Source organism: Astatotilapia calliptera, chromosome 22 (genome assembly GCF_900246225.1).
Source record: "Astatotilapia calliptera chromosome 22, fAstCal1.2, whole genome shotgun sequence".
Lineage (NCBI taxonomy): Eukaryota > Metazoa > Chordata > Actinopteri > Cichliformes > Cichlidae > Astatotilapia > Astatotilapia calliptera.
The window spans coordinates 19,812,118-19,838,332 of record NC_039322.1 but is presented as its reverse complement, the minus strand read 5'-3'; the positions used below and the strand labels follow the sequence as shown (position 1 = coordinate 19,838,332).

Sequence of the window (26,215 nt, the reverse complement as noted above, 5' to 3'; positions counted from 1 at the left end):
TGCTGCGGGACCGGGACAGACAGCTGAGGGGGGTCTGAATGTCCAACCGGGACGATCGGCGGACTACCGCGAAGTCGCACGCGCCATCCACAGGTAAGTCACTGCTCGTGATCATATCCGAAACGTGGATGTTGGGAATTCATTCATCAACTGGCACTATAAATGGGAGACAAAGACACTTAGCTGTGTGTGTGTGTTTGAGGTACAGCAGTGGAGTTTGACAGAAGAAGGAGAGGTTCGTCCCCTCTGCTTGTCAGAACAAGCTCCACTCCGACACGTAACAGCTCGCTGTGGGCGCTTACTGTGAACCCGGACGCGTCCTTTCCTCCCCCCTTTACTCCTGCCTATCGTGACGAGGAATACATGGGATGGGTTGTAGTCGTAAGTGTGCTTACGCCACAATGGCTCGGATGGGTAACAAAAAAATGGCCGCACGTGTGGCGAGATGGTTGAGCGCACGGTTGTCCGGTCAGCCAAAGCGGCTCAGGCGTTTGGCACGGGATGTGGCACACTTGTTCGAGCGCGCGGATCCGTGCGCCAGATCCGTGCGCCGATTCCAGGAAGATAAGAGGAAAGAGCTGCGGGTTGTTGCGCTGACAGGATGAGAAGGCTGGAACACGCGTACGTCCCAGTGTGACTGACTGCAACATCCACCAGCAAAGGAGGGTGGGCTCAAGGAAAGGACAGAGAGCGAGAAAGATAGATTTTTTACTCTGTCATCAGACCAAATTAAAACTCTTTTATTTCTTTTATTTTGTTGACTAGACAAAAACTTTACCAGCGAGCATCAGCACACTGAGCTAAAGCTGAATGAAAACACAGCAGACCCTTGGCTTGGCACAAACTGGCCAACCAGAGGTACAGCTAGACGACTGCATTGATTTTTATTTTCTGTCCTCCACTGGAAATGAATGAGTGCACCATCCCATAATAATCTCCTTACATGATGTCAGAACCACTTTATACTGCCACTTAATCGAAACATAAAACCAGGGAGACTTCCTTGCTCAGAGGAACACAGCACAGGGTCACTGGGCAAGCTTTATAAGCAGTTTAGCATCGTGCACGTGACGGGGGAAGCCCATGCACATACACAACATCACTGTGGATCTGTCCAGAGGTGCTATACAGGCTATGCAGACCCCTGAGAGGAATAGATGTATCTTGTTGCATCTTATTAACAGGCGCTTATGGGTGTTTCTCTGTTCATGTCAATGATCTAATCAGATTTAGTGACTCTCTTAGTGTAAACAAAAGGAGGAAAGAAAGGAGACTGAGTTAGTTAAGCACATCAGAGCAAGTCTGTAGTGGCTGCTGGGGATGTCCTTTAAGACTTCTGAGTCATGATTCAGGATGACCTTTATTGTTCTGCTGAAGTAAGACTTCTCAGCCCAGCTATGCATTTCCCCCTTGTGTCATCTCGGAGTTAAACATATGCCCCCGGTCAGTGAGCCATGCTGAACCCCAAATCCAACCCTCCGAAGCTTCGTCGTTTCTATTATTAATTATCATGTGTGGGAGATAGGAGGGAGGGTAGAGACATAGAGCAATGGACTGGGGAAAGTGGAATGACTCAGGCCTCCCAGCTATGAACAACACATGTATGAGAAAGCTGTTATCTACATAATAATCCCTCCCTGCCCTCCACCAGGCTGCACCTCCCTGTTGTTAACGTGTAACTGACACCATAGTAACTGTTATCATGAGCAAACGGCATCTCTGCGAACACCAAACTAAGCCTCAAGTGCAAAGGAACATTATTTTGAAAAGAACCTTGTGTCAGAATCGCTGCCAGGCAAATGTCTGGCAGTTTTTGCTGCAGCCTATACTGCTGATTCACCAGATTTTATCCATCACAGAGGCCTTAAAGAAGCATGCCACTACAAACCAGCAATAAAACAAGCTGTTTGCCAAAAAAGACGGCCTGGTTTTACATGTCTTTCTTGCTCAAATTGGTAAATAAAAGGTTGAATCTCCTTTACAAACTCCACAAAAACTGAGTGATGAAAATAGGGAAGATGATAGAATAAATATCTAAGATCAACAGCTTCCTCTTTTTTTCTTTCTGGAAGCTTATTTGCATTGAGATGATGTAAGGCCATCGTTAGCGCATACCAGATCAAAGTCTCGGTCCATTTCCTGGAGGAGGCTCAGCTAGCAGGATACTGCAGGCTGTAGTTTTAGACAGAGGCTAAATCTGATTGCAGTATTTGGCAAAAAATAATTTTAAAAATCCAAATATGAAATAAGACAAAATCCTTCATTTTCCCATCTCTTCTCGCCTTTTTACCACCCCACACCGCTCATCAGGTTTCTCATCTTTAAACTTTTGCTGTCATTTTTAAGCACTGTTGCATCACCTCTTCCCACTCCATCCCCTCCCTCTCTCTTCCTTAACACTAACGATCACTAGCAGGAGGCTGGGAACGCGGAAAGGCTGCAAAGATGCAGGCATGGCCATGTGGCGGGTTAGATTATGTCAGGAGGGTACTCGTTATTAAGATGATGCGCGCTGGGCGCTGAGAGTTTCTGACGAGCTGTGTAATTATATCCTCCCAAGCTGTGAGGCAAAGCGCAGACATCCCACCAGCTGGAACCTCACCAGAGAGGAAATTGAGGTCATTTCTTGGTGATGTGTGGAAATCGCTCCAGTGCAGAAATTTATTGCCTTGAAAATGGTGGTGATTTGAGCATCAGGTGATGAGCAGAGGTAAGCGTGAATCAGCACAAGGATGGAGCGGTTTGCTCATCGTAGAGGTGGATCGGGAGAAACTGAGGTGGCTTAATCAACATCCTGCAGCTGCAGTCATAAAATGATGACTGTTTGGGAAACATGGTTATGGTTAAAAAAATTAAGCATACACTGATCTGCTAAGATAGCCATCTTAGGGGGTCGCAGTGTAATCCTCTTATTGAGCAGCTGGAGTGACCTACATAGGGTTTGTCTGGAGGCAGAAGGTGATGGGTGAGAGGCACGACAGCATGGATGGCTATGTGATTGGAGTTGTTGCATGAATAGCCAGTTATTACACACTCATGTACATTTTCAAATACACACTGTTCTTATGAGTCTGCCACTGCAGCTCAAGGTTAAAGGAAGTTTACAAATTGCCCTGTAAACTTCCCCTGGAACCAGCCAGTGAAGTGACATCTTGACCTGAAGGCAGGACAGAGCTCACTGGCCTCTTTTGTGATTCTCAAGTCACTGAGAGGAACTAAGAGTGACGGCTGCTCTCAGAGCCCAGTTCTCCGCAGAGCCTGGGGCACAGGAGGATACAGAATAGGGGTGGACAGAATATACAAACATCAGCTGAATAGTTCTCATGGGATGGATGCCTTATGGGGCAGGTTCTGAGTGTGCATTTGTGCTTCACAATCCCAAGGGGCGTAGCACTGTTCACCGTAGACTATAAACTTGCAAAATGTGCTCACTCCCACACAGCAGGTCTCGGGTAGAGTTCAGATTTCCTGCTAGTGTGACCAGAACTGGAGGAATTAAAACCACACATCCCGCTGATGTTCGCCTGCGCCTTTAATAGCATGCATATGCACATGCACACGCACGCATGTTTACATGAGTGAAGCGGCAGTGATGTTTTGTACAAGAACAAACCCTCTGATCCTCTCCATAATCCCTCTTCCATGAGCCGTCCATCATCTGAGTGCTTGGCAACGGGGAGGAACTCGGAGGGCTCGTTCTTTCATACGGACCAGCCAATGGCAGCCAGGAATGCAAATCACCATTTTCTGTGATTTTCCGTCCTGAGAGTTGGAAAAGAGGATCAGACTGCAGAGGTGTTGAGACATCAGAGGAGTTCTGAGCACAGGACATGCTGAGTGAAAAGGGGAAATTATGGTTCAGCGGGGTTAGCGTGTTGGCAGTCCTTCTACCTGTAGAGAGCGTCTGTTTTTAGATGGGGGTAGTGTCAAAAATAAGTTGTATAACCAGTCTGTGGGCTACTCTTGCTTGTGCTGTTGTTGACCCTAGCTAGCCAAAGAGAAGAGTAAAGTTATAACATACAAAGAGCTGAAGTGCACCAAAGAAAAGTGTCCACTGGCAGCCACTGTCTGTACTTTTCATGCTGTATTTGTGATTTTTTGAATGTTTTTTGTTTTTGTTTTTTATATTTCTCCCATTTTTATGAACTCTGATGTCACACACTTCCCTGTTGCAGTCCACTATTCAACCAATCAGCATTCACCCGATGCACAGCATCATCCAACTCAAGCAATGTTTAGTTGGGATTTTGAACAACTGCACAGAAACATGTTTACATTGCTCAAAACCCCTCGCCATAGGGCCAGTGCAGGCAAATGAAGTCTGGCAATTCATCTCTACCAATTCTGCCAATGAAAGTGGTCAAATATCCAGCCAGAATGAATTCAGAAGCTTGTTGATGGCTACAAAAGGAGCATTAAACCAAATATTAATAGTAGTGTATGTATATATATTCGAGCCTGACTTTAGGCCCTGTTTGGATTAGAGAAAAACCAAAATAAATCCAAACATGTGCAGCCAATTCTTCTTGTTTTTGCTTAAAAGTCATTAAAGATGTATTCGTACAAACAATACACCTCATTAAAAAAAAACAGTTTAAAGAAATCATCAAAAGCCTGAATTTATCATGATATTCACGCCCATGATGAGTGTGTGTGAACTTCTGACTGCAACATATGCAAACAGACACATTTGTGGAACCATAAATTCAACATAAGACAGATCAACCTGGTCACTGAGGAGCTTTGTGCAGAAAAAATAAGCTAAGCAAATATCCATCAGATTTTTATGGACCTTTAATTACAATTACGTTCCTGTGCTTATAGCTAGACAAGGTTATTTGGTAGGTTCTTGAAAAAGTGAAAGGGCGTTCAGCAACCACTCTTCTCTGTTCTCCCTCTAGACTCTCATGTTTTCTCTCTCCTCCTCTGAACTTCCCAAGACTTGAGAGGCTTTCCCCACAACCTTGTCTAATCTTTAAAGGATTGTTCTTTCTTTTTTTCTTCAAGACTCCTAATGTGCCTTTTATCTGGTCCTTATTGTCATGCTCTAAATCTCTCTCCTGCTCGGCTCGTCTGACATTCTCTCACTCCCTTTTACACACTCCTCGAAGGGCCAGATTGTGACCCTTGCTGTTTTTTTCTTTCTTCCCATCTAATGGTTTAGTTTTTAGGGGGACAGATATAATATTAATACAGATAGTGCATTCACTAAGGCCCTGTATGGATGTGTATATGAAATGGTGAGTGCTAAATAACTACCAGTCCAACTAACCATGAAGACTCTACTGCTTTGTGTTTCTACTCTGTGTTGCAGACAATCCTGGAAGTACTGTGAACAGTAGCGCTCGATCTGCTTTGATCAGCATTATTTCACAACGGCTCCTTTGCATTTTCTTCTGCATAATATTAAACAAATAAAAGGTTTTTATACTGACCAACATATACCAATACTGAAATACCTGGAAAGGTCCGATATCAGCCAAATGATATATCATAGGGCTCTGTCTCTTTGCTCCTCCCTCCTCATTTGGCCCCTTCGATTGGTCCATCTTGGCTCCCTGCCCCTCGATGCGGATGATTAGGCGAGGAACTGCCTAGTGACTTTGCCTCTATTAACATTCTTCCAGGGGATATCTTTCACTTCCAGTGAGCGTGCAGAACCTGATTTTAATCTGTGTTGTATAATGAACTGACCCCTGTACTCTCCCTCTTGTAATAGTAGGTGACCAGTTAGCTCTGGTACGACTGGGTGAAAAAATACTGCCACAGAAATAAGAGATAACTGCTAACAAGTGATGGGTGGAGGTTCCTCTGTGTTGTCATCGCCTTTTTGTTAATTTTCTGTAGAGTGATTTTGCAGGAGGGTACTTGTTACCTAGGGAGCGGCTTAAGACCAAGATGTACCTGCGATGTGTGTGTTAGGGGAGTATATAAAAGAAGATTACTTTCTTGATTTGAGAGGTCTTCCAGATCATTTCTCATAATAAATAAGCAGACATAACTTGCAACTTTTATTAGACTATTGAAAGCCTTGACTGCTTGAGGTGAGAAAAATAAAGGGAACGTGAAAAAGGCTGAATGCAGTGATCATGTAGCTATCAGTTATATGGAATAACAGCATTTCAAAGCAGGTTTTTCTTCTTTATGCTGGCTTGCATTTTGTAACGGTCCATTTCACAATGGCTCTTAAGGGCAGCGTGAATGTGTTTAACTCTGCCAGACTTTGCAGTTTTATTAGACACAATTAAATATCGTACAGCGGGGCAGGGCATGTTGCTGGAAGGAGCAGTGCTTTCTGCCTGCATTCACAGTTTAGACAGAAAAGAAAAAGAAGCGAGGATGTGGTGTTTGAAATGGCTTTTATGTGGCTGATGCAAAAATCCTCTTTGTGTGTGTATAAAGCTAATTCTGACTACTTAGACCTGAAGGTTCATTCTTGACAAGGAAAACAGGATAAAACATTTTCCTTCATATATGAAAGTCATCAGCAGACTTAAAACGCCCATGTTCTGAATACCTCATGTGCTTAGAGAGTCCTTCAAAGTAGGTGGGAATGTAGGATATAAGACAAAAACAGGGTTTGTACAATTCTAACAAGTTAATATGGTATGATCAACTTCATTCTTCAACACAGCCTGAACTCTCTTATCCTTTTTGTATTTTCTTTAAGTAGTCTTCAGGAATAGTTCTTCAAGCTTCTTGAAGGACATTCAAAACTCTTTTTTGGATGTTTGGATCTTCTCTGGCTGCTTTTTCTTTTGTTCTATAACAAGATGATCCCACACTGCTTCAATAATGCTATGGTTCACACCTTGCAGAGCTCGATCCATGACTGACAGTGTACCATTGTGTGTTTTTCTATCCTTGTATGCTTTTACGGTTTAGGAACATTGTCATGCTGAAACGTAAGCTGTTGCCAATGTGACTCTTTCCAGATGGTTTGTATGGTGGTTCAAAATCTGCCAGTACTTTCTGTTTCATAAGTTGATCAATTTTGGTAATATTCCCAATAGTACTGGTTAAAATGCAGCCCAAAACCATGGTAGAGTCTGCACCATGCACCATGTTTTACAGATGGCTGCAGACACTCACTGTTGTGTCTTTCTCTTGACCTGCTTCGTACCTATTGATGAAGGTTTGAACCATAAATTTCCCAATTGGAGTCCCTCCACCATCAGACCTGTTCCCACTGATTTTCAGTCCAGTTCTTGTTTAATTTGGCATACCTCAGCATTTTCTCCACGTTTCCCCTCTTTAAGAATGGCTCCTTGACAGCCATGCTTCCACTGAGACTGTCTTTACTGTATTTTCATCTGTTTCTTAAGGACATGACTTTCAGATACTGTTTATCTTCTTTAAATTGTTTTGTTAGGTCTGCCCCCTTTTTCCCATAGATTCGATTAAAAAAATGTGAGCAAATTATGTGTTTTTGCGACAGGCTACTAGTAACAAAGTCCTCAAAGATACAATTTAAAACTGAGAAATGCACAGCTTTAGTAACACTCCATCTTTTCTGTACAGTTTCTTTCTTAAATATCAACTGTGCTGGATAAACAGTGAAAGAATGACTGTATCTGCATTACAGTGTTCAACAGCACGCTGAGACAGAAAAATCTGTAATACGACACCTCAGATGCTGGCAAACCTCTGCATGAGACTCAGACAGGTTTGCAAGTCAAAATGAGAAGAGAGGTTTACTGGGTGTGAATGCATACCGCTTCGTCATTACTTTCAGAGAATAGTGGCCATTTCCCATACAATGCCAGCTGATGATGCGGGCATCGTTGAATAGCTAAAGACATTAAATTGTCAGGGATTTCTGTCAAAAGGCATCCCACGAGAGGAAGGGATGACATAGACAGATACAAGTAATAATTCACAGGGAGACTAGAGTTATTAGGTGGGACTGGTAAGCACGACTGTGTATCTGAATCCTCAAGTGAGTTTATGTGAGGAATGATGAAAACTGGCGAGCAGCAAAGCAAACAGGACTGAATATTCATGGCTCATATGGATGATCCTCACAAACTTTCACACATCTCCCACCCTTCCCCTGTCTTTTCAGGTCTTCACAGTTGACTGATGAGCAGCCAGTAGGACTGGGCTTGGGCTACACCGACTGGCATAGGTAAACACAACTTTCTCAACCCACCGGAGATGTTGAAATGTGTTTTTTTTCTTGCATGCTGACATGATTTTGTTGGTTCGCTGGGAGACCTGCCAGCCAGAACTGTGTTGGTCCGGAAATCTTTACTTTTAAAGATTTACTTTTGAATAAGTAAGGAAGCAGCTGGTTTTCTTTTAAGTGTGTGTGTTTGTGCTTGTGTACCCGTGTGGATTTCACTTTTGACAGCACTTCCTCTGTACTTGAAAGGGCCATGCTGATGTTAAACTAAAAGCGTGGGATTAAAGCATCAGTTTTATATAACCAAACTCTGTATATATTTATTTAGCGTCCCCAAATCTTACCTGACTGTGACTGGCAGAAAGTACAGCTTTTGCATTACTGGCTATTATTAGATGTCATTGTATTTTCGATAGAATACGCAAAAGCTTCTCTCTCTCTCTTCGCCTTTTAAAGTACCAGCATGCATTCTTTTATATATACACAAATTTTCTCATTTCTGAATAATAGAACAATTGCTTTAATAATTTATAGCACAGTCTTGCTTTGCTCATTACAGATCTGGCGCTTGTGGATCAGTTGTTTGTTTGTTTTTTAAGTCTGTGCAGACTTCCCAGGGTGCTTTCTTATGGCACGGTGCTTTAGTTCTTCTCATGCAGCTGCTCTGCCTAAGTTAAATTCTGTGTGAAGTCGGCAGTCGCTGCCTTACTTTCTAAAGGCGAGCAATTAGATCGACGTTTTAGAGAAAAAACCTTGCGTGTGCGATCAGCTGTGTCTAGTGCCTGTAGTTCAGTTGGAGAAATGTGCTGTGACACTGCACTGATGGCCAAAGAGAAAATCTCTTGCTTCCCTCTGCACTCAGTCGTTGCCAGTGTGTTGCAGTGCGTCGCTAAAGGCCATTTCAGCCCTTGCCAAGCACAGCTATGTAGCATACTTCAGCCCTGTGGACATGTTTGAACACCAGATATGGCGAAAGAGGGAGAGAGAGATTCTGTAATCCAGTGCTTTCGTGGCAGGATTAAAATCCCGCGTCCTGAGTTGGGGGAGGGGTTGACTGGTATTGCTGAGGATGGGGTGGAGGGAGAGGCGGGGTGGATTAAAGCCTACAGATTTGCTTCTTGCACAGCTGTGACGCTCTGGGAGGAGCCTGATGGGGGGCAGTGGGAGGAGCTTGTTCTAGATTATTCTCATTTTTGCTTCCATGACTTTGGTCTTGATACAGAAATGGAGATTTGAATCTCAGGTTAAATCACAGCATATCCTTCGCGTCTTATAGAGCGCCATGGTTGCACTAATTCAGGGGGTCTCAAGCTGACTGTTGTTTCTTGCATAGCTGTAAAAATTGAAATGTCTGTCATTAGTTAGCCAGTCCAGCACCTGCTCACTTAGTGCTCCTTTACATGGTGACCAAAGCACATCGTCACATGTGTTATACAAGCGCAATTGACCTGCTTGTAGCTGCTTTCTGCAATCCAGTTAAGTACTCTTGATGACAGCAGTGCAGAGTTGGCTAGCTGCCATACTTTACAGTAGTGTCACTGCTGACATGATATTATAAGTTGTGTGGTTCTTGTGTGGTTGATGCTAATCTTTTACGTAACGTCATGCTAGAGCTAAACGCACCAGAGCATTCAGCCAATGTTTGCTCCCTGTCATCATAATGGTAAATGGTAAATGGCCTGCATTTGTATAGCGCTTTTCTAGTCCATAGGACCCCAAAGCGCTTTACACTACATTCAGTCATTCACCCATTCACACACGCATTCACACACTGGCGATAGCAAGCTACATTGTAGCCACAGCTGTCCTGGGGCGCACTGACAGAGGCGAGGCTGCCGGACACAGGCGCCACCGGGCCCTCTGACCACCATCATAACATCTAAGTCACATTTGTATACACAATGTATTTATTGTGATTATACTTTTTATGTTATTATTCATAGAGTAATGGCCCATAGGCTGGCCTCCTACAAAAATGGTCTAATTGGACTGTGCTGACATGGTCAGGCAGCTGTTTGTCTCTTTGTTTGTCTCTAAACCAAGTCGTAATCAGATGACAGACTAGGGGAGAACTTCCAAAATATGGAGTCAATAATGTGTTTGGTATCACATCTGCTAATGCTAGCACTGCTTAACCAGCAAGATTCCTTGTGATATTAAATGGAATGCTAATTTTGCCTGATAAAAAAATAGGCTTTATCAAGTACTTACTGAAGAAAAGGAAGAGCCAATACTTTAAAGCAGGGGTAAGCAATGGATTTTTCCAAGGGGCCACATGAGGAACTGGGACTGTTGTTGGGGGCCGCACCACTAAGGTGAACTGAATTCTGGTCAGTTCCTAATTTTATCCCTATATAAGCTTATCAACTGCCCTTTAGTATTCACTTTAAAGCATGTAATTTAAACATGTGAGCTGTACTGAACTTTATGATTATGAGCTTTTATTTAGCTCTTAGCAACTTTATGCCGCATAGCCTCAAAGAGTTCTTAGTAAGTATAGCAACATAACTTGCCTTTTATTTCCAAGAGAGCCTTGCTGTGATGTGTTAAAGCATTCTTTGTGAAATGTTACTTATTATCCTCAATATAAATCAGGACAGACAGGGTCAAACGGTTATTAAGATAATATTTCTGTTAAGAAACAGTCATGCAGCCAGCAGCTTGTGCAGACGTACTTAGGCAAAAGGCAGAAACAAGAAAAACTGCAGTCCAAAAAAATGTGCATAATCCTGTCAGCACCTCGAGTCTACTCATTTAATGAGATGTAAGGTGGTGAGAGGCACATTCATTTTAGGGGGGGGAAGCAAAAAATTAAAGAGAAAAAGCTCCCGTTGGGCTGAGGAAGAATCAAAGAGTTGGACGACCACTGAGGGAATTCGTGCGAGCACAGTGTGCACAAACAGAGTTTCTGGCTTTGAGCAGAATAAGTGTGAATGGGAGCAAGAAGGAGGACAAGAATGGGAATGTAGGGTCAGGCCCTCTTTAGTAGCACTTATGTAAGATTACTTACATAATGACACATTCAACTAGTGTGTGTGAGTGTGTGTGCCTTTGTCTAGACAAGAGGGTTAACTTGACTTTGGGTGGGGTCAGGGATACAAGAGGAGGGGTACTCAAGCAGGCCTGGTAAAGGAGGATCGTGGGATTATGTGTGTGTGTGTGTTTATGTGTGTTATCAAAAGAGGCGGGGGTGGTAGTATGAGAAGGTATTAAAGTCAGAGTACAGGGAGGGAACTAGCAGGCACTGAATGCATGTCCACATCTGTGAGTGCTATCCAGCTTTCTGCCTCTCTCCGTCTCATTTCACGCCTGTCTTTGCAAACTCGTCCAACCATCAGCCTCTTTTCCTTTCTCTTTTTAAAAAAATATCTTCCTTCAGCTTTCCTACTTCTCTTCACTCCCCTATCATTCCTCGTCTCTTAAAATCCTCTGATATTAATCCCATTCTACTGTCGCTGTCTTTGTGTCTCTTCTCTCATTATTCGCCCTCAATCCCCTCTGTCTCTCTTGCTCCTATCTCCCCTTTCTGCATTTTTTTTTTTGAAGTGTGGAGGGTCAGCAGTGCCAGAAAAGACAAGACAGAAGACATATTGGCAGAGCTACTGGTGGTTTACTCGTGGTTAGCCTTAGCATACTTGTGGCAACAGAGAGGAAGAGCTTGGCGATGGTCACAGCAATGGAGGATTCCTGTCCCAATGGGGCACAGGAAGAGGAGGAGGTGAGACCCCTGGGACAGCATGCCATGGAGGGGCCCCCGGCTGTACGATCCACCCAGGGAGCAGAAACATCTGGAGGTGAGGACAGTAGGAGGAAGAAGGGAGCTTTCAAATATTAGGATGAATAGTGGGATATTGTTATCTTTCATTTAAGATGGAAGGCTTTAGATGGGTAACTCCAGTGGTTTCTTCAGCTTCATGTGGAAAGTCTTTAGAGCGACAGTTCCCAACATTTATATCCCCACAGTTGTGTCAGATTTGCTTGAGTCCCCTGTGATGGATACCAAGCAATGAATAAATAAAGCCTTGTCCACACAGGACAGCAGTTTGTTAATGTGTGTTTAATGCAGCTAATGATTGGTCGCTACCAGACAGGCTAGGTAACATTAATGTATTTACTATTCTGTCATACGTCAATCAACAGTATCCAGTGCTGTGATTGATTTATCAGTGGGCCAATATCATCATCATTTATAAATGAAGATTTAAAAAAATAAGTAAGTAACAAATACAAAAACTGTGAGCGATGAGGTTGCGCAGTTTGCCCACGAGAGAGCACTCTGCAACTTTCCTGTTGACAGCACATATTTGAAAACCACAACAACCAGTCTATCGGAGCAGATTCAGGCAGAGGGTAAAAAGTAAATAATAACTGCACACAACAAGTGTTTCATATGTCTGAAAGAAGAAAAAATTTTGCCCGATATATACAAAAAAAGTTGAATTTAAAAAAAAAACAGGTTCTATTTTAAACCAGTGCTAGTTTAGATGAAGAATATGTTTTTATAACTAAGGGGACTGAATTTCAGTAGATAAGACAATTTTTAGCATTAGAAATTTTTCCATTTCTAATGCTATTTGAACGTTTATCCAAATCTTTTAGCAGTTATCTGTTACAACCAATAATTTCTCACTCCTTATTAATTCATTTTAGAACTACTTTATTTGACTTTTATTCTGTTCTACTTTGATTAATACATGAATTTGAACCTAAATTAGCCAGTTTTACCTGCAGCTATAAGTTTCAGTGAATTTTTTAAATCCTTTGTCCGTTCTAGCTAACCTTTAGCTAGCTAACCTTTAGCTAGCTAACCTTTAGCTAGCTAACCTTTAGCTAGCTAAAACCTGCTAATAATGTTTAACACACATCAGTTTATTCAGTTCTCTTTTCAACAGTTTATCAAGTAAAAGCCAACTGATTCAGTCATTTATATTATGTATTACTTTAAGTTAGCATTTCAGATATCCTTGATTCTTTCCTAAGCAGTTTAAACATGCTCTCAGTCCTCCCAGTTAGCGCCTTGGTGTTACAGCTAACACAGGATAAGCAAGTGTAATTATGTTTAAAGTAGTTTAGGTAAACAGCAGTATTTCAGCCTACCTTTGGGATCCAGTCGAGCGGTTAAGAAGCGCTGCTTTACAGCAGCTTTAGCTGTGAGAGTCCCAGGAACTGCACTGCACTTCTGAAAAAAGAAAAAAACACCCTCAGATATATTTTGTTATGGATGATGTGTCAGTGGAGTTGCTTCTCTGACAGTCATCTCAGAAGCTAAAAAATAAAAAATAAATAATGATACCATGTTTAATACAAGTTGCGAGGTTTTTTCTTTCTCTTGGGATTTCATTCCTTTAAAAACAGAGCAGTGATCTCTGCATCAGCATTCAGTGCACATCATGCTCGTAGGTGTGCATACCGATGCAGTGGTTAGATGTTGCAGACAAAAGTGCCACGGAGGGAGAAATTACAAGGAGGTAAAAGAGAGTGATTCATTATATGTGAATAAATCATCTGGAAAAAAACAACTGTTTGGTGCTGTAATCTCTTAGCATTAACAACTCCTTCAGGCCACAGCATTTGGATCTCTGTGTCATATTTCAAAAGATTATGTAGACTTTAGTTTGAAGGCTTTAGTTCATTTCCCAACTTTTACCGGACAGAAATTTTAACAGGTAATATGCACAGAAGCGTGGACGAGTAAGGGTTCCTGTTGTCGGGGATGTAGTAAGTAGGTAAAGGTCAATGAAGACGACACCGGGATATACAAAAGGTTTCAGCTGTGTGTTATTCTGTGTATGCTTGAGGTTTTCACTCCGGATATGTTCATGTTTTGCAGTAAACGTAGCTTTATTTATTGCATACAAGTCAAAAGTTAGTTGTGCCATGGTAGTGTTAAGTTTCCATATTCGTCTTGTCTGTGTGTGTCTGTGTTTGTGTGTAGATGCCTTTTCCCGAAATGACCGTTGCCCTGTGGAAGATCTGTGTGTGGTTCCCCAAGAAGAAATAAATTATTGTGTCCATATGTCCGTACTGAGTCTTAGATTGTGCTGTTGTGCCTTAAATACACAAAGCTTCACTGATATACAGGTTTGATTGTCTGCAGTGCTGTTTTTAACCTTCTTCCCCCCTATTTGTCCTTCTTAAAGAGGCTCATAAATATTTAAGGTCTGTTTTGCACCGAGCCTGTTGTTTATGCAGTCTCCCTGCGCTCCTGTGGTTATCAGACGCTGTAGAGCTCGAGTTGAACCGTGACTGTTTCAGTACAGCAAACCAGAGAAAGCAGAATTTAAACAGTGATTAAACTGAGATCTAAATCACAGAGAGGCATTCATTTGGATAGAAATGAGCAACCAGAAGGAAACGTGTGTTACACAAGAGATGCTACTTTTTTCGGTAATATTTTACAACTCTCCCACATGGTGTGATGCTGCAATTTATCTTGGTTAAAATGCATTCCAAACTTTTAATGCTTATGCCTCTTTTACATAAGGAAAAGCTGATTAAACATTTTTAAAGTGCATGTCAGCAGAGCTGCGCTGTGGTCAAGTGGTAAAGGGTCATATCGCATTTGTATAAATGTCCTGAGCGGCTCCTCAGTCCAATACGACTTCGATTCCTTTCTTTCTCTATTTTTCATCTTTTTGTTACTGTTTCTTTTAAATAAAAGCTAAATGTCCAATATTTTTTAATAGGTATACATGCCAGATTGCAAAACCTACCAAAAATATAATATATAGACGTCAGCATTTCATAATCTGTATTTTCAAAGCAGCGATTTGGTATGGGGCACTTTATTCTAAAGAGGGGGCTGAAGTCATAGACTATAGCTTGACTTGATGACATGGAACATGTCTCAGGGTTTAAGAGTAATAATGGGTTAGTGAAGCAAAACGCAGAGTGAAATCATAGAGTGAATCAACTGTATACAAGTGCTGACCGGACATAGTTATTACCCACATAGGTGTAAAATGACACACACATACACATACATTTCCAGGGATTTAAATGGCTAAAATGTGCTTAGATTGGCTTTAAGACACTGGCATTAGGGCGTTCAGCTAGCTGATACCTACAGTCCACACCTCTCCCTGTCTCTGTTTATGTTAACAGCATAGAGGCTGACTGCATCTGAATCCAGGAGCCTTTAGTTGAATGTTTAGGGCCTTGAGGGAATCTGGAAAAAAAAGCACTTTGAAGCTTTAAAGTTAAGCTTTTTTAAAGTGAATATACACAACTGTGCACACTCTGTGCAGACCAGGCTTAATATTCTGGGGTGCTTGTCTGTGTATACAAAGTATGTGTATCCAAAACTCTCCCAGAGAACAATACATGATGTCTGTCGGCCAAATCAGCTCTTGACTGACAGCGCTGACTCAGGGTAAGACTGGCTGCCTTGACTCAAAGACCATTTGCCAGCTGTGTTGTGACATTTGGGTGAAAGCTGGCCCAGACAATACTTACTGTAACATGTTTCAAGCCCAACTCGTGACTTTTGGGCCACATCTGGCACACACTGCACTTACCATATTGGACCATCTTATGCTGTCTAGGCCACACATCATTTTCAGTGCTGTAATTAGTACCAAAAGCATCTCAGATTAGATCCAGATGTTATCCTGGCTGTGGAGTTTAAACTGAGTGAAAGCATGCCCGTTCACTGCATCTGAAACATTTGGGTCTTCTTTTGCACTGGAGTGTGAGCAGATCTCTTTTTGCTGTTGCTTTGCCTTCAACAGTGTCATGGATGTTTACACTCTGAATGACTTTCAGGCCTGGCTAACTTGGCTTTTCTCTTTTTCTCTCTGTCTCTGTTTCTCTGGATCTTTGTGTCTCGTCCCATCCGTCCAGCCATGCAGCAGGTGTTGGATAATGTGGGTGAGCTGCCCACCTCTGCCGGAGCCAAAGACATCGACCTGCTCTTCCTGCGCGGCATCATGGAAAGTCCCATTGTACGCTCCTTGGCTAAGGTAGCACACACACATAGCTCAGGGCAAGCAGCAGGGAGCAGACAAACCACTAGCCAGCTTCAAACTCCCCCACATGTTGCTCTCAGCAATGCTTTGCTTGCTCTGGCTGAGGCGTTGAAGTACAGTAAGGCTTTGATTAACACACAGTGCTATGTGCATCAGACCTAATGCATAATGACGTAAGAAAATTGTGCAGCTTTGCATTTCTGTGCCTTTTTTATTGACAGTGCATGCACCTACGAACACGCCTTCACTGCTGTTTGAAGTCTAGTGTGCAGTGAGTTCAGTTTAACCACAGCTGTAGCTCCTCCATACAGGGTCTTGTCATGTTGTGCTTTTTCAAATGCTCCCTGTAGAGCACCATATCATATCTACAATCACGGCTACTGAGCAAGTCTCACTTTCTGTCATTCACTCTTTGCACATCCAAATAAATACCAACAAAACCAGGAAGGTTATGAAAGGCAACCGCCATCTTTCCACTTTTCCTGAGCTTCTTTGTCTCACCCAGGCTCAAGAGCAGCTGGAGGAAGTGAAGCTGGAAGCGGTGCAGGACAATAACGTCGAGCTGGTGACAGAGATCCTGGGCGACATCAACAACCTCAAGGTTAAAGACGACAGCGCGGCTGAGTTGTCTCGAATCCTCCAGGAGCCGCACTTCCAGGTGAGCCAGAGCAAGAGCGAGCACAGTTAGGTAGGCTAGAACAGACGCCGTTAACACAAGCACTGGTTATTAACTTAGCTTATGAGGTAATATGTGGCAACCCAAAACACTATGATAAACCAGATGCTGTTTTACAGCACTGTACTTATAATGTTATGTCATAATCAATACATAAATTCTGGTGTTGCTGCTCTCTGTTGGCAGCAATAAAACTTTCACTGTCTCTTAAAAGCAAAGCGAATATTGACTCTGAATCTGGGAACAGTGTCTCCCTGTGGGCCTCATGAGGAATAAGACTTGTGTTTTATCTAAAGCGCTCTTGTTTAAATAGGTCTTAAAAATTGTATCCTATCATATTGGTTTTGGCTTTGCTGACTCTTCTGCTTCATTGCTAAATGTCCTCTTATGGCTTCTCTCTATTCTATATTTCTTCATTTAGCTGTTATGTATTGACCCTCCATACGTTTGTTGAGTGGCACATTGTATGTTTTCATCCTCTTTTCTATTTCTACATCAACATTCATTTCTTGATGCTCCCTGAGAAAAAGTGGTTAGCTTGAAAAGAATACAGCTTTTTAAATGCAATCATTTCAAATAATTATTGAATTTATATATTTCCAAGTGATGCACACTTTTTTCCACCTTATTCTACTTTTTATTATTAGCAGTAGTTGTTGTAATGTTACTGCACGTTTGTGAAATGGGGACTGCTTTTCATCTGAACAGTATGTCGTACTCTAAATGTTACAACACTAGCTACAGTGGCACAGATCAGATGTTTTGGAGCCTGCGCTCATGCATCAGTAGAACACTAACCTCTGTGCCTGAACTTAGCAGGGGCTTTATGCAGGCAGGGCCAATAGGAGGTAGATTTCTGAGCCGAGCGAAGCCCCTGCACCAATCAGAGCTCTTTGTGCCTTTAGCTGAAAGATAAGACTCTGTTGACCTACTGAGCAATAGAGATACGGAGGGCGGAGGGGGGAAAGCAGGCTAGGTGGGAAAAGGAAAACAGATATTACATCACAAACTGAGTGTTTGATTTTACAGACTTTTTGTATTTTTCACCAGTGAGCGGTTGGTGGTGATTTGGAACCAGTAATAATATATGGGGAAAAAGCAACTTGAATGAAAGCTGTTGGAGGGATACTCACGAATCAGACATTAAGTGATTAGATTTGGGTGGTTATCCATATTTGGGATTTTATCCATTAGATGATTGCTTTTTAAGCCGCACCTAAATTATTAATATGCTAGTTGGCTGTTTGGAGGTATAACTGTCCCGTTTCACTGTTATAACGTCTGCCAACAGAGCTTTTCTATTCACTTGAAACATCAAGTCACAGTTTTGTTAATATTACTGTGAGGAAGACTAAATTTCCAATGTGGTCACAAGTGACATTTACAATAAAACTACTGAGGGAATGGAACTCAGTAATGTATCGACTTTACTTTTGTGAAAGTGTAATTGTGCTTCTTCCTCTACAATAAGATGTAGTTAAGCCTTAGCACTCGCCTACCCTCTCCTTTTTTTTCCCTTTCTCTCAGTCTCTTTTAGAGGCTCATGACATGGTAGCCTCAAAATGCTACGAAGCCCCGCCTCCGACTGAGACAGCCAATGACGCAGCGGTGAACAGCGCTCTTATGCAGGCCGATGCCGTGCGCATGATTGGCATTCGAAAGAAGGCCGGGGAGCCACTGGTGAGAGGAGACTGCACGCTGACTGAATGTGTTTGCATGAGTGTGCCACATTATTTATCCATGGGGTGGCTGTAGCTCAGGTGGCAGAGCAGGTCAGCCACTAATCAGAATGTCGGTGGTTCGATCCCAGGCTGCACCCTGGCTGCATGCCAAATATCCTTGGGCAAGATACTAACCCCGTGTTTGCCTACTGGTGGTGGTCAGAGGGCCCGGTGGCGCCTGTGTCCGGCAGCCTCGCCTCTGTCAGTGCGCCCCAGGGCAGCTGTGGCTACAATGTAGCTTGCTATCGCCAGTGTGTGAATGGGTGAATGACTGAATGTAGTGTAAAGCGCTTTGGGGTCCTATGGACTAGAAAAGCGCTATACAAATGCAGGCCATTTACCATATTTGTTTTATAATTCCATTTAAAATGCTCCAAAAGCTGCCAACACTACAAACATGGTCGATAGGTTACTAAAATTAACAGGGGTGAGGCTTAGCACAAACCCCAAGAATCAGACGAACCCTCCCTCGAGCCAGCACCTGGTGACAGTGGGAAGAAAAAACTCCCTTTTAAGAGGAAGAAACCTCTGGCAGAGGCTCCAGGCGCAGGGAGGGGGTGAGTGTGAGTGCGCAGGAATCAGAGGTAATAAAACATCCCTCTTCTTCCTCTCAGGGTGTGACATTTCGTGTGGAGAAAGACGACTTGGTGATCGCGAGAATCCTTCACGGAGGCATGATTGACAGACAGGGTCTGCTCCACGTGGGCGACATCATTAAGGAAGTAAACGGGAAAGACGTTGGCAATAATCCCACTGAGCTCCAGGAGATGCTCAAAGACTGCAGCGGAGGGATCACCTTGAAAATACTCCCGAGCTACAGAGACGCTCCTGCTCCTCCACAGGTGAGCACGTACAAGCACAGGCATGCACTCTCCTGCTTATGTAACCGGTGGCAGATGTTGGGTGGTGGCACCATCCTGACGATATGTCCTACGGCCTTCCCACAATCCCTCGCGCAGGAATTTGAACTCTGGGAGTCCTATTAATAACACTCCAGATGCTATCTAGGTCACACTAGCAGTTTCTGTGTCATGCACGCACTCCAAATACACGCACATGTGTTTGGAGTAATTTCATGCTCTCTGACATGCAGAGTACAGTAGTGTGTGACGCTGTTGTACAGTTCCCGTCAGCCACGCTCCAGTAATGTCTTCTGTGTAAAAAAAAACAAAAAAAAACACACACATATATATATATACCTTGAATCTTGGAACACATAAACCTGGAAATGCTTATAAACTGAATGAAGGGCAGTAAAAGTGAATGAGACGTAATGCAAAATCACTTCCTGCTCTGTGGCTCAGAGCGCGCTGCACAGTATATTTCACTGGCTTGTTTTATTGCTTCCTCTGGCTGCTTGTTTAATCTAATGCTCTGGCCAAAGCACTTACCCTTTCTAGCAAAAGCCCATGCAGCGTGTTGACGCAGCATGAAGAGCTGTGTCGGCTGCGGCTGTGGGAAACGGGCCGTAATGGGTGTGAAAGAGCTGCCGTCACCATGCCGACGTGTGAGAAGCCATGCTGAGTTAAAGCTGCTTTGTCTTTCTTGTTGCTTTGTGAACGACCATCTTCCTCTTCAATCCTAATTTAAGCGCTTCAGGAGCTCACACCTGTTCCTCTGTTCCTCACAGGTATATGTCCGGCCATACTTTGACTATGATCCCGCCAATGACAGCTTGATCCCCTGTCGGGAGGCAGGTATGGCCTTCAAGAAAGGTGATATTCTTCAGATTGTAAACAGAGAAGATCCCAACTGGTGGCAGGTGAGCCTTCCTTCACAGACTGTCTTTGACCGAACTTTAAACTTTCAATTTTCTAAATTTAACTTTGAACTGATCCACGCCAGGCATGTCACGTAGTGGGTGGTGCCACGGGTCTGATCCCCAGTCAGTTCTTGGAGGAGAAGAGGAAAGCTTTTGTTCCCAGAGACTTGGATGGATCAGGTGAGTACCCTACCTGTACTTCTTGGCAGTGATGCCAGACCTTTGTGTAAACACTCTGTGAAAGATTCCTGAGCTAAAACTCACCCAAGTTCTTAATGTTTCTCTTAAGCCGAGGCTGTTTTTGAAGGGATGGAGTGGCCTGTGAACTGGTTTACTGCCAGACCTCTATCACTTGTAAAGCTTTTAGCTGATTGATGGCAAAAAAAATAAAAAAAATAATGGGTAGTTAGTATTTTCAGTGCATGCCTGCCCCCGTCTGGCCAAATGCTGTAACAGCAAAGATATAAACGTGCATATTTGTCTTGCAGGAATTCTTTGTGGCACCTTGGCTGGAAAAAAGAAGAAGAAGATGATGTATCTAACAGCCAAGAACGCAGGTCAGAATATTCTTCATGGTCTAGATGTTTGGTTAATGTCTTCATTGTCTTTCTCTACAAGTGGCTAACAGCTTTGAAATGTCTTTGAACAGAGTTCGATAGACATGAACTGCAGATCTATGAGGAAGTGGCAAAGGTTCCTGCTTTCCAGAGGAAGACGCTGGTTCTGATAGGTGCCCAAGGAGTGGGCCGACGCAGCCTCAAGAACCGATTGATGGTCCTCCATCCCACGCGTTTTGGCACCACTATACCATGTATGCCACACTTGGGTTTCTAACCGCTTTTCTCAAATTTTGCTACAACAGTGCAACATTTACCTGATTCATGTCTTCTGTCAGACACCTCACGGAGACCCCGTGATGAGGAGCTAGGCGGCAACTCCTACCACTTTACCTCAAGGACAGAGATGGAGGCTGATGTGAAGGCCGGCCGCTTCCTGGAGCACGGCGAGTACGACGGCAACCTGTACGGCACAAAGATTGATAGCATTCACGAGGTGGTCGCAATGGGACGCACCTGCATCCTGGATGTCAACCCGCAGGTATGAGAGGGGTCCAAAGCGAGCGAATGTCAGTGGCAGGGTTATTTTCATGCAGTGAAGGGTGGCTTTGACATGCAGCATTTACTCACTGTGTTTGACCTTTAGTGAGAACATTGGAGAGTTTTATTAGGTGAAGTTTGGACCAGCGGGACTTTGTTTCAGTTGAGTTTGCATTGTTTCAGAAAGTTTACTTTCAGTTGAGTTTTTATTAGTTCCACTTTTAGGTTTAGTCTTTTTAATTAATCTAATATTGGTGGATGTTTGTCAGGGGAAAAGTTCAGAAATGACATCATATATCAGAGTCATGTAGACTTGCCAAGTCTTAGTGCACCAAAGCCTTATGAGACAGTGTGGTTTTCAATTGCAATTTCAGATCTACTTTTAAACTATAATAACCTTGTGTTAAAGGATTTGAAAAAATATGCTACTCAAAAGCACTTAAAGGAACACATTAATCAGTATAGCAGTATAGCATCAAGTCAATCAAACTTCTATGATATTGATCTGATCAGTTAAGTAGCAGAGGCGGTATTTAATGTTTCTTGATTGTTTTTTCACTAGTTTTCCATTTAGCTAAGGCCAGTCTCACTACTGTTATTATGAGGTGATACTTGGGCCCCATAGAGGTTGGACAAAAGGTCTAACTCCTCCAAGATGGCACATCAACTCATGCCACTACCAGAAGGTTTGCTGTGTCTCCCAGCATTGTCTCAAAAGCAGTCGGGCAGTTACTCTAGGAGAGCTGGTGAGGCCTGAGAAAGGTCCTTAACCCGTCAACCATTAGTCAGTAGGATCGGTATCAGCCCCTTTGTGCAAGAAGGATGAGCACTGCTGAAGCTACAAAATTACCTGCAGTAGGACACTGATGTGACTATGTTTGACCATACAATCAGAAACAGACTTCATGAGGATGGTCTAAGGACGCCTAAGCGTCTTGTGGTCTCTATATTCACTGCCCTGACCATGGAGTCTGATTGGCGTTACCTGTAGAATACCAGAATTGGCAGGTCCACCACTGCCATTAGTTATCAGGATGAAATCCTTGGACCCATTGCCAGACCCTAGGCTGATGCGGTGGGTCCTGGGTTCCTCCTGGTGCACGAGAATGCCCGGCCTAATCTATCCAACTTCCCCAGGGCCAGGTCCCTGTTCCAGATCTAGGAGGAGACCCCCAAGGACACCAGCCAGTCTCTCATAAAAAGCATGTCCCAACATTGTGAGGCATGCATACAAACTATTGCTGCAATGAAAGTTTGCCAAAATGTGTCATTTTTTTCACTTTGATTTGTGGGGTGTCTTTGAATTCAGACCTCTGTAGGTTGACAATTATTATTTCAAATAATGTGGCATCCTTTCATTCCTAACACATTACCTGGTCCGTGTAAGTATAGTATAATGAAAACATCTTTGTCTCTCTTCAGGCTCTGAAGGTACTGAAAACAGCAGAGTTCATGCCTTATGTGGTGTTCATTGGAGCACCAGATTTTGATACTCTTAAGGCCATGCACAAAGCTGTGGTGGATGCAGGCCTCACAACTAAGCAGCTCACGGTAGGTTAACAACACCCATGCGTAACAATGGGATGAAGTAAACACACACAAACAACCATGCTCTCTCTCACACACACACACGCATACATAGTGATATGCTTGCATTATCTGTCACTGTTTTTTGACATTTGAGCCCTCACTTACATATCATGGGGATAACTGTGCAATATTTTATGTCAACTGTAGTCAGTCACAAAAACTATGACTGATTCACTGAGATAAAAGACACACTAAAGACATTTGAAAAAAAGGTGTGGTGGTAACTGGTGGCCAGTTTGCCTCTCATTGTTTAAGATTTTGTTCTCCCTCTGGTTTAATGTTTTTAACACTTTTAAGATTAAATCACCCTCATATGCTTTCTATGTGGGCCTTACTAAAAATAGACTGAGGGATAGGGTGGCTAAATATAAGTATGCCGATTTGAATGACCCTGTGGCCAAAACACTGCCTGGAAGCAGATCATGTTACTTGCTGGTCAAACAAAATCCTTCTAAAAGTACCTTAAATTACATACAGTCGTGGTGAAAATAAAGTACACCGTCTATCATCTCTATCATTGTGCATATCAGAACAAAAAAATCTGAGATGAACAACAGCATACAACATATTATGCTATGTTCTTAAAGCCAAAATGCAGAAGCGTCATGTTAAAAGTGACATAAACCCCTTGATTTAGTAGAAGCACCTTTAGCAGCAATAACTTGAAGTATGACTTCAGTAGTCTCGCACATCGTTGAGGAGGAATTTTGCTCTACTCTTCTTTACGACGTTGTTTGAACTCATTTGTTCTCGGAAGCTCCCACCAAACCATTTGAATCAATCTGAGGTCTAACATTTTGACTGGCCCATTGCAGCAACTTGATTCTTTTCTTTTTCAGTCATTCTGTTGTAGATTTGCTGCTTTGTTTGGGATCATTGTCCTGTTGCATGACCCAAGTTTTAGCTGTTGGACAGATAGCTTTATATGTGGCTCTAGTGGAGTTTGGTATACAGAGGAGTTCATGGTCAACTCCATGACTGCAAGCTGCTCGTTTCCTCTGGCTGCATATCATCACGCCTCAAACACAGTGCTTGGCAGTTGATATGAAAGTGTTTGTACTGATGTGCTGTGTTTGGTTGCTGTGTGTTATGGCCAAACGTCTCCACGTTGTTTTCATCTGTCCAAAGGACATTTTTCCAGATGTTTTGTGGTTTGTTCAGATGCAACTTTTTAAACTTAAGCATTGCTGCCATTTTCTTTCTAGAGAGAAGAGCATTTCTCCTGGAAACCCTTCTAAACGAGTTCGTTTTTTCCCTAATTGAATCATCATGAACTTTCACATTTATCGTGCTGAGGCCTGTAACCGGTCTGACCTTGAGGTGAATGTGTTTGGAAGTTCATTCCTGGGAAGACTGGCAACTGTCATGAATGCTTTCCACTCGAATGCTCCAGACCAGCAAGCTGGCAAAGGTTCTGCCTTTATGGAGGTCCTTACATTTGTTGATCATCAGTTAATCAGGCGATTTTGAATTGATTGACAGCACCTGGCCTCTTTTAGCAGCACCATATCAGCTGCACATTGCTGCTAATACGGAAGAAGTAAGGGTGTAGTTTTTGTCTTTGTCGTACTGTTTCTGCATTTTTGGCTTAGTTTTTGTAAGACACAGTCTGTTGTGTTATATTTTGTTCTTCTGTTCTTGAAAGACCAGGTTATTTTTTACTGTAACCTGAAAGGTAAAACCTTAGAATTGACAGAGGGTCTACTTTCTTTTTACCATGACTATAAATATCCATACACTCATCATTTGTCCACCTGTCCTGGTCTTCACTTTTATGTGCTGGACACTGACACTCATGCATACAACTTGGATTTATCCCCAGAACTGACCCGTCCTTCATGTTTCTGCAGGATGTGGATCTGAGGAAAACGGTGGATGAGAGCGCCCGCATCCAGAGGGCTTACTGCCACTACTTTGACCTGACCATCATTAACGACAACCTGGATAAGGCCTTCGAGACGTTACAGGCAGCCGTGGACAAACTGTGCAGTGAACCCCAGTGGGTCCCAGTGAACTGGGTATACTGAGGACTAGCACCACTCGTTACACTGTCCAGTCTACGTGGGCCTCAGTGACCCACCAACATGTATGCGTGTATGTGTGCGTGTGCTTGTGATCACAAAGGCCAAAGAAGACGAAGGGCAGAGATACTACTGCAAGTAATCAATGAAATCTCATCGCTCTTTCTCCTCTCGGGCCTGCAACTTTTTTCTACTCGAAACTCAAAGGGAAAGAGTGCTTATTTATTTTATAACTTTTTATGAAAGATCTTTCTATTCAGTGTGGGATTACGGTGAGAATGAAACAAACCAACCATGAGAAAAAAGAAAGAAAGTCGTGTCACATGCTCGGGCCATACTTTTTTGCATTAATTTATTGTTGTAGTGTCGCTTTGTAGTCGTTTTCCTTCATTTTTAAATACTTCTATCAGTCTTCCCTCGCTGACACGGAGGATTCACGGTCGCCACCCGAACTCCAAAACAAAGACGAGGACAAGGCGATCGATGACAAGAACTTGAAGCCGTCATTGTCCAAGAAATCTCACGGTGTGGCACATGTTGAACATCATTGCTCTGTTTTCTTTTCACCTTCATTTACTTGAATCCTTAATGTTATTTTTTTTAATGTCGTCGGCCCCAAAATCCTCAATCGGTTTTCTCCATGAGCGAGGGGCTAAAAAGCTCATCCGGTATATAAAAGAAAAACAATGTTATGACGTACTTTTTAAAAGATCAAACACCATGTCTGTTCATTTTCTCTAGTTTTGTTTTGTTTTTGCTATTTTTTTTTAATCAGCGTGATGATTAGTAGAGTGTAGCATTCAATCGTTTGCTTCTATCGTCTGTTTGTCTGCAGTATGAGTGTCACAGTGTCACTGGCCATCATCTTTACCTGCTACAATGTGTTAATGTTTTATTTTTTGTGAACGTGGCTCAAACCCACTCGCTCCTTAATGATCCTCATCTTCAGTGTTGCGGTTATGCCAAAGCCCTTGTGATCATGCTCTGAATCAAATATTAAATTCACAGTTCTTAAATCAGATACAGAATTGAGAAAAACCTGAAATCTGTCCTGGACTTCGTGACTTCAGGATAAAATGAGTATTAAATCACTTTAGGTGGATATTCGTTGCAATGTACAGTGAATACCATTTCAAAATGCTGAGGGTATTCTGTGACAGCCCTGCTGCCTGTTCAAGTGTTTCCACATCAACCTCATGTCTTCTTTTTACATTTTTATCAGCAAACTTGTGATGAATAAAATTTGATAAACCTCA

The 26,215-nt window shown here is 42.8% G+C and overlaps 1 protein-coding gene across 3 annotated transcripts; it reads left to right on the top strand.

Annotated features, from left to right (window-relative positions):
- pals2b (protein associated with LIN7 2, MAGUK p55 family member b) lies at window positions 1-26,215 on the top strand. Of its 3 annotated transcripts, XM_026156055.1 has the most exons (14): window positions 1-93; window positions 8,066-8,128; window positions 11,672-11,919; window positions 15,968-16,068; window positions 16,598-16,750; window positions 18,296-18,448; window positions 19,104-19,331; window positions 20,120-20,251; window positions 20,335-20,431; window positions 20,740-20,808; window positions 20,901-21,062; window positions 21,147-21,349; window positions 22,771-22,899; window positions 24,789-26,215. In XM_026156055.1, exons 3-14 carry the CDS (start codon window positions 11,790-11,792, stop codon window positions 24,963-24,965), a joined length of 1,734 nt encoding a protein of 577 aa, XP_026011840.1. In that variant the 5' UTR covers window positions 1-93; window positions 8,066-8,128; window positions 11,672-11,789; the 3' UTR covers window positions 24,966-26,215. The 3 variants fall into 3 exon arrangements, with proteins under 3 accessions (XP_026011840.1, XP_026011839.1, XP_026011841.1); XM_026156056.1 differs by lacking the exons at window positions 1-93; window positions 8,066-8,128 and adding an exon at window positions 8,260-8,278; XM_026156054.1 differs by lacking the exons at window positions 1-93; window positions 11,672-11,919 and having other exon boundaries at window positions 8,065-8,128.

Bases quoted from the DNA above. Each gene is read 5' to 3' on its own strand.
- pals2b (XM_026156055.1), top strand. From the start codon at position 11,790: ATGGTCACAGCAATGGAGGATTCCTGTCCCAATGGGGCACAGGAAGAG. The intron at 19,332-20,119 runs GTGAGCACGTAC...TGTTCCTCACAG, and splicing joins ACGCTCCTGCTCCTCCACAG to GTATATGTCCGGCCATACTT. The intron at 21,063-21,146 runs GTATGCCACACT...GTCTTCTGTCAG, and splicing joins TTTTGGCACCACTATACCAT to ACACCTCACGGAGACCCCGT.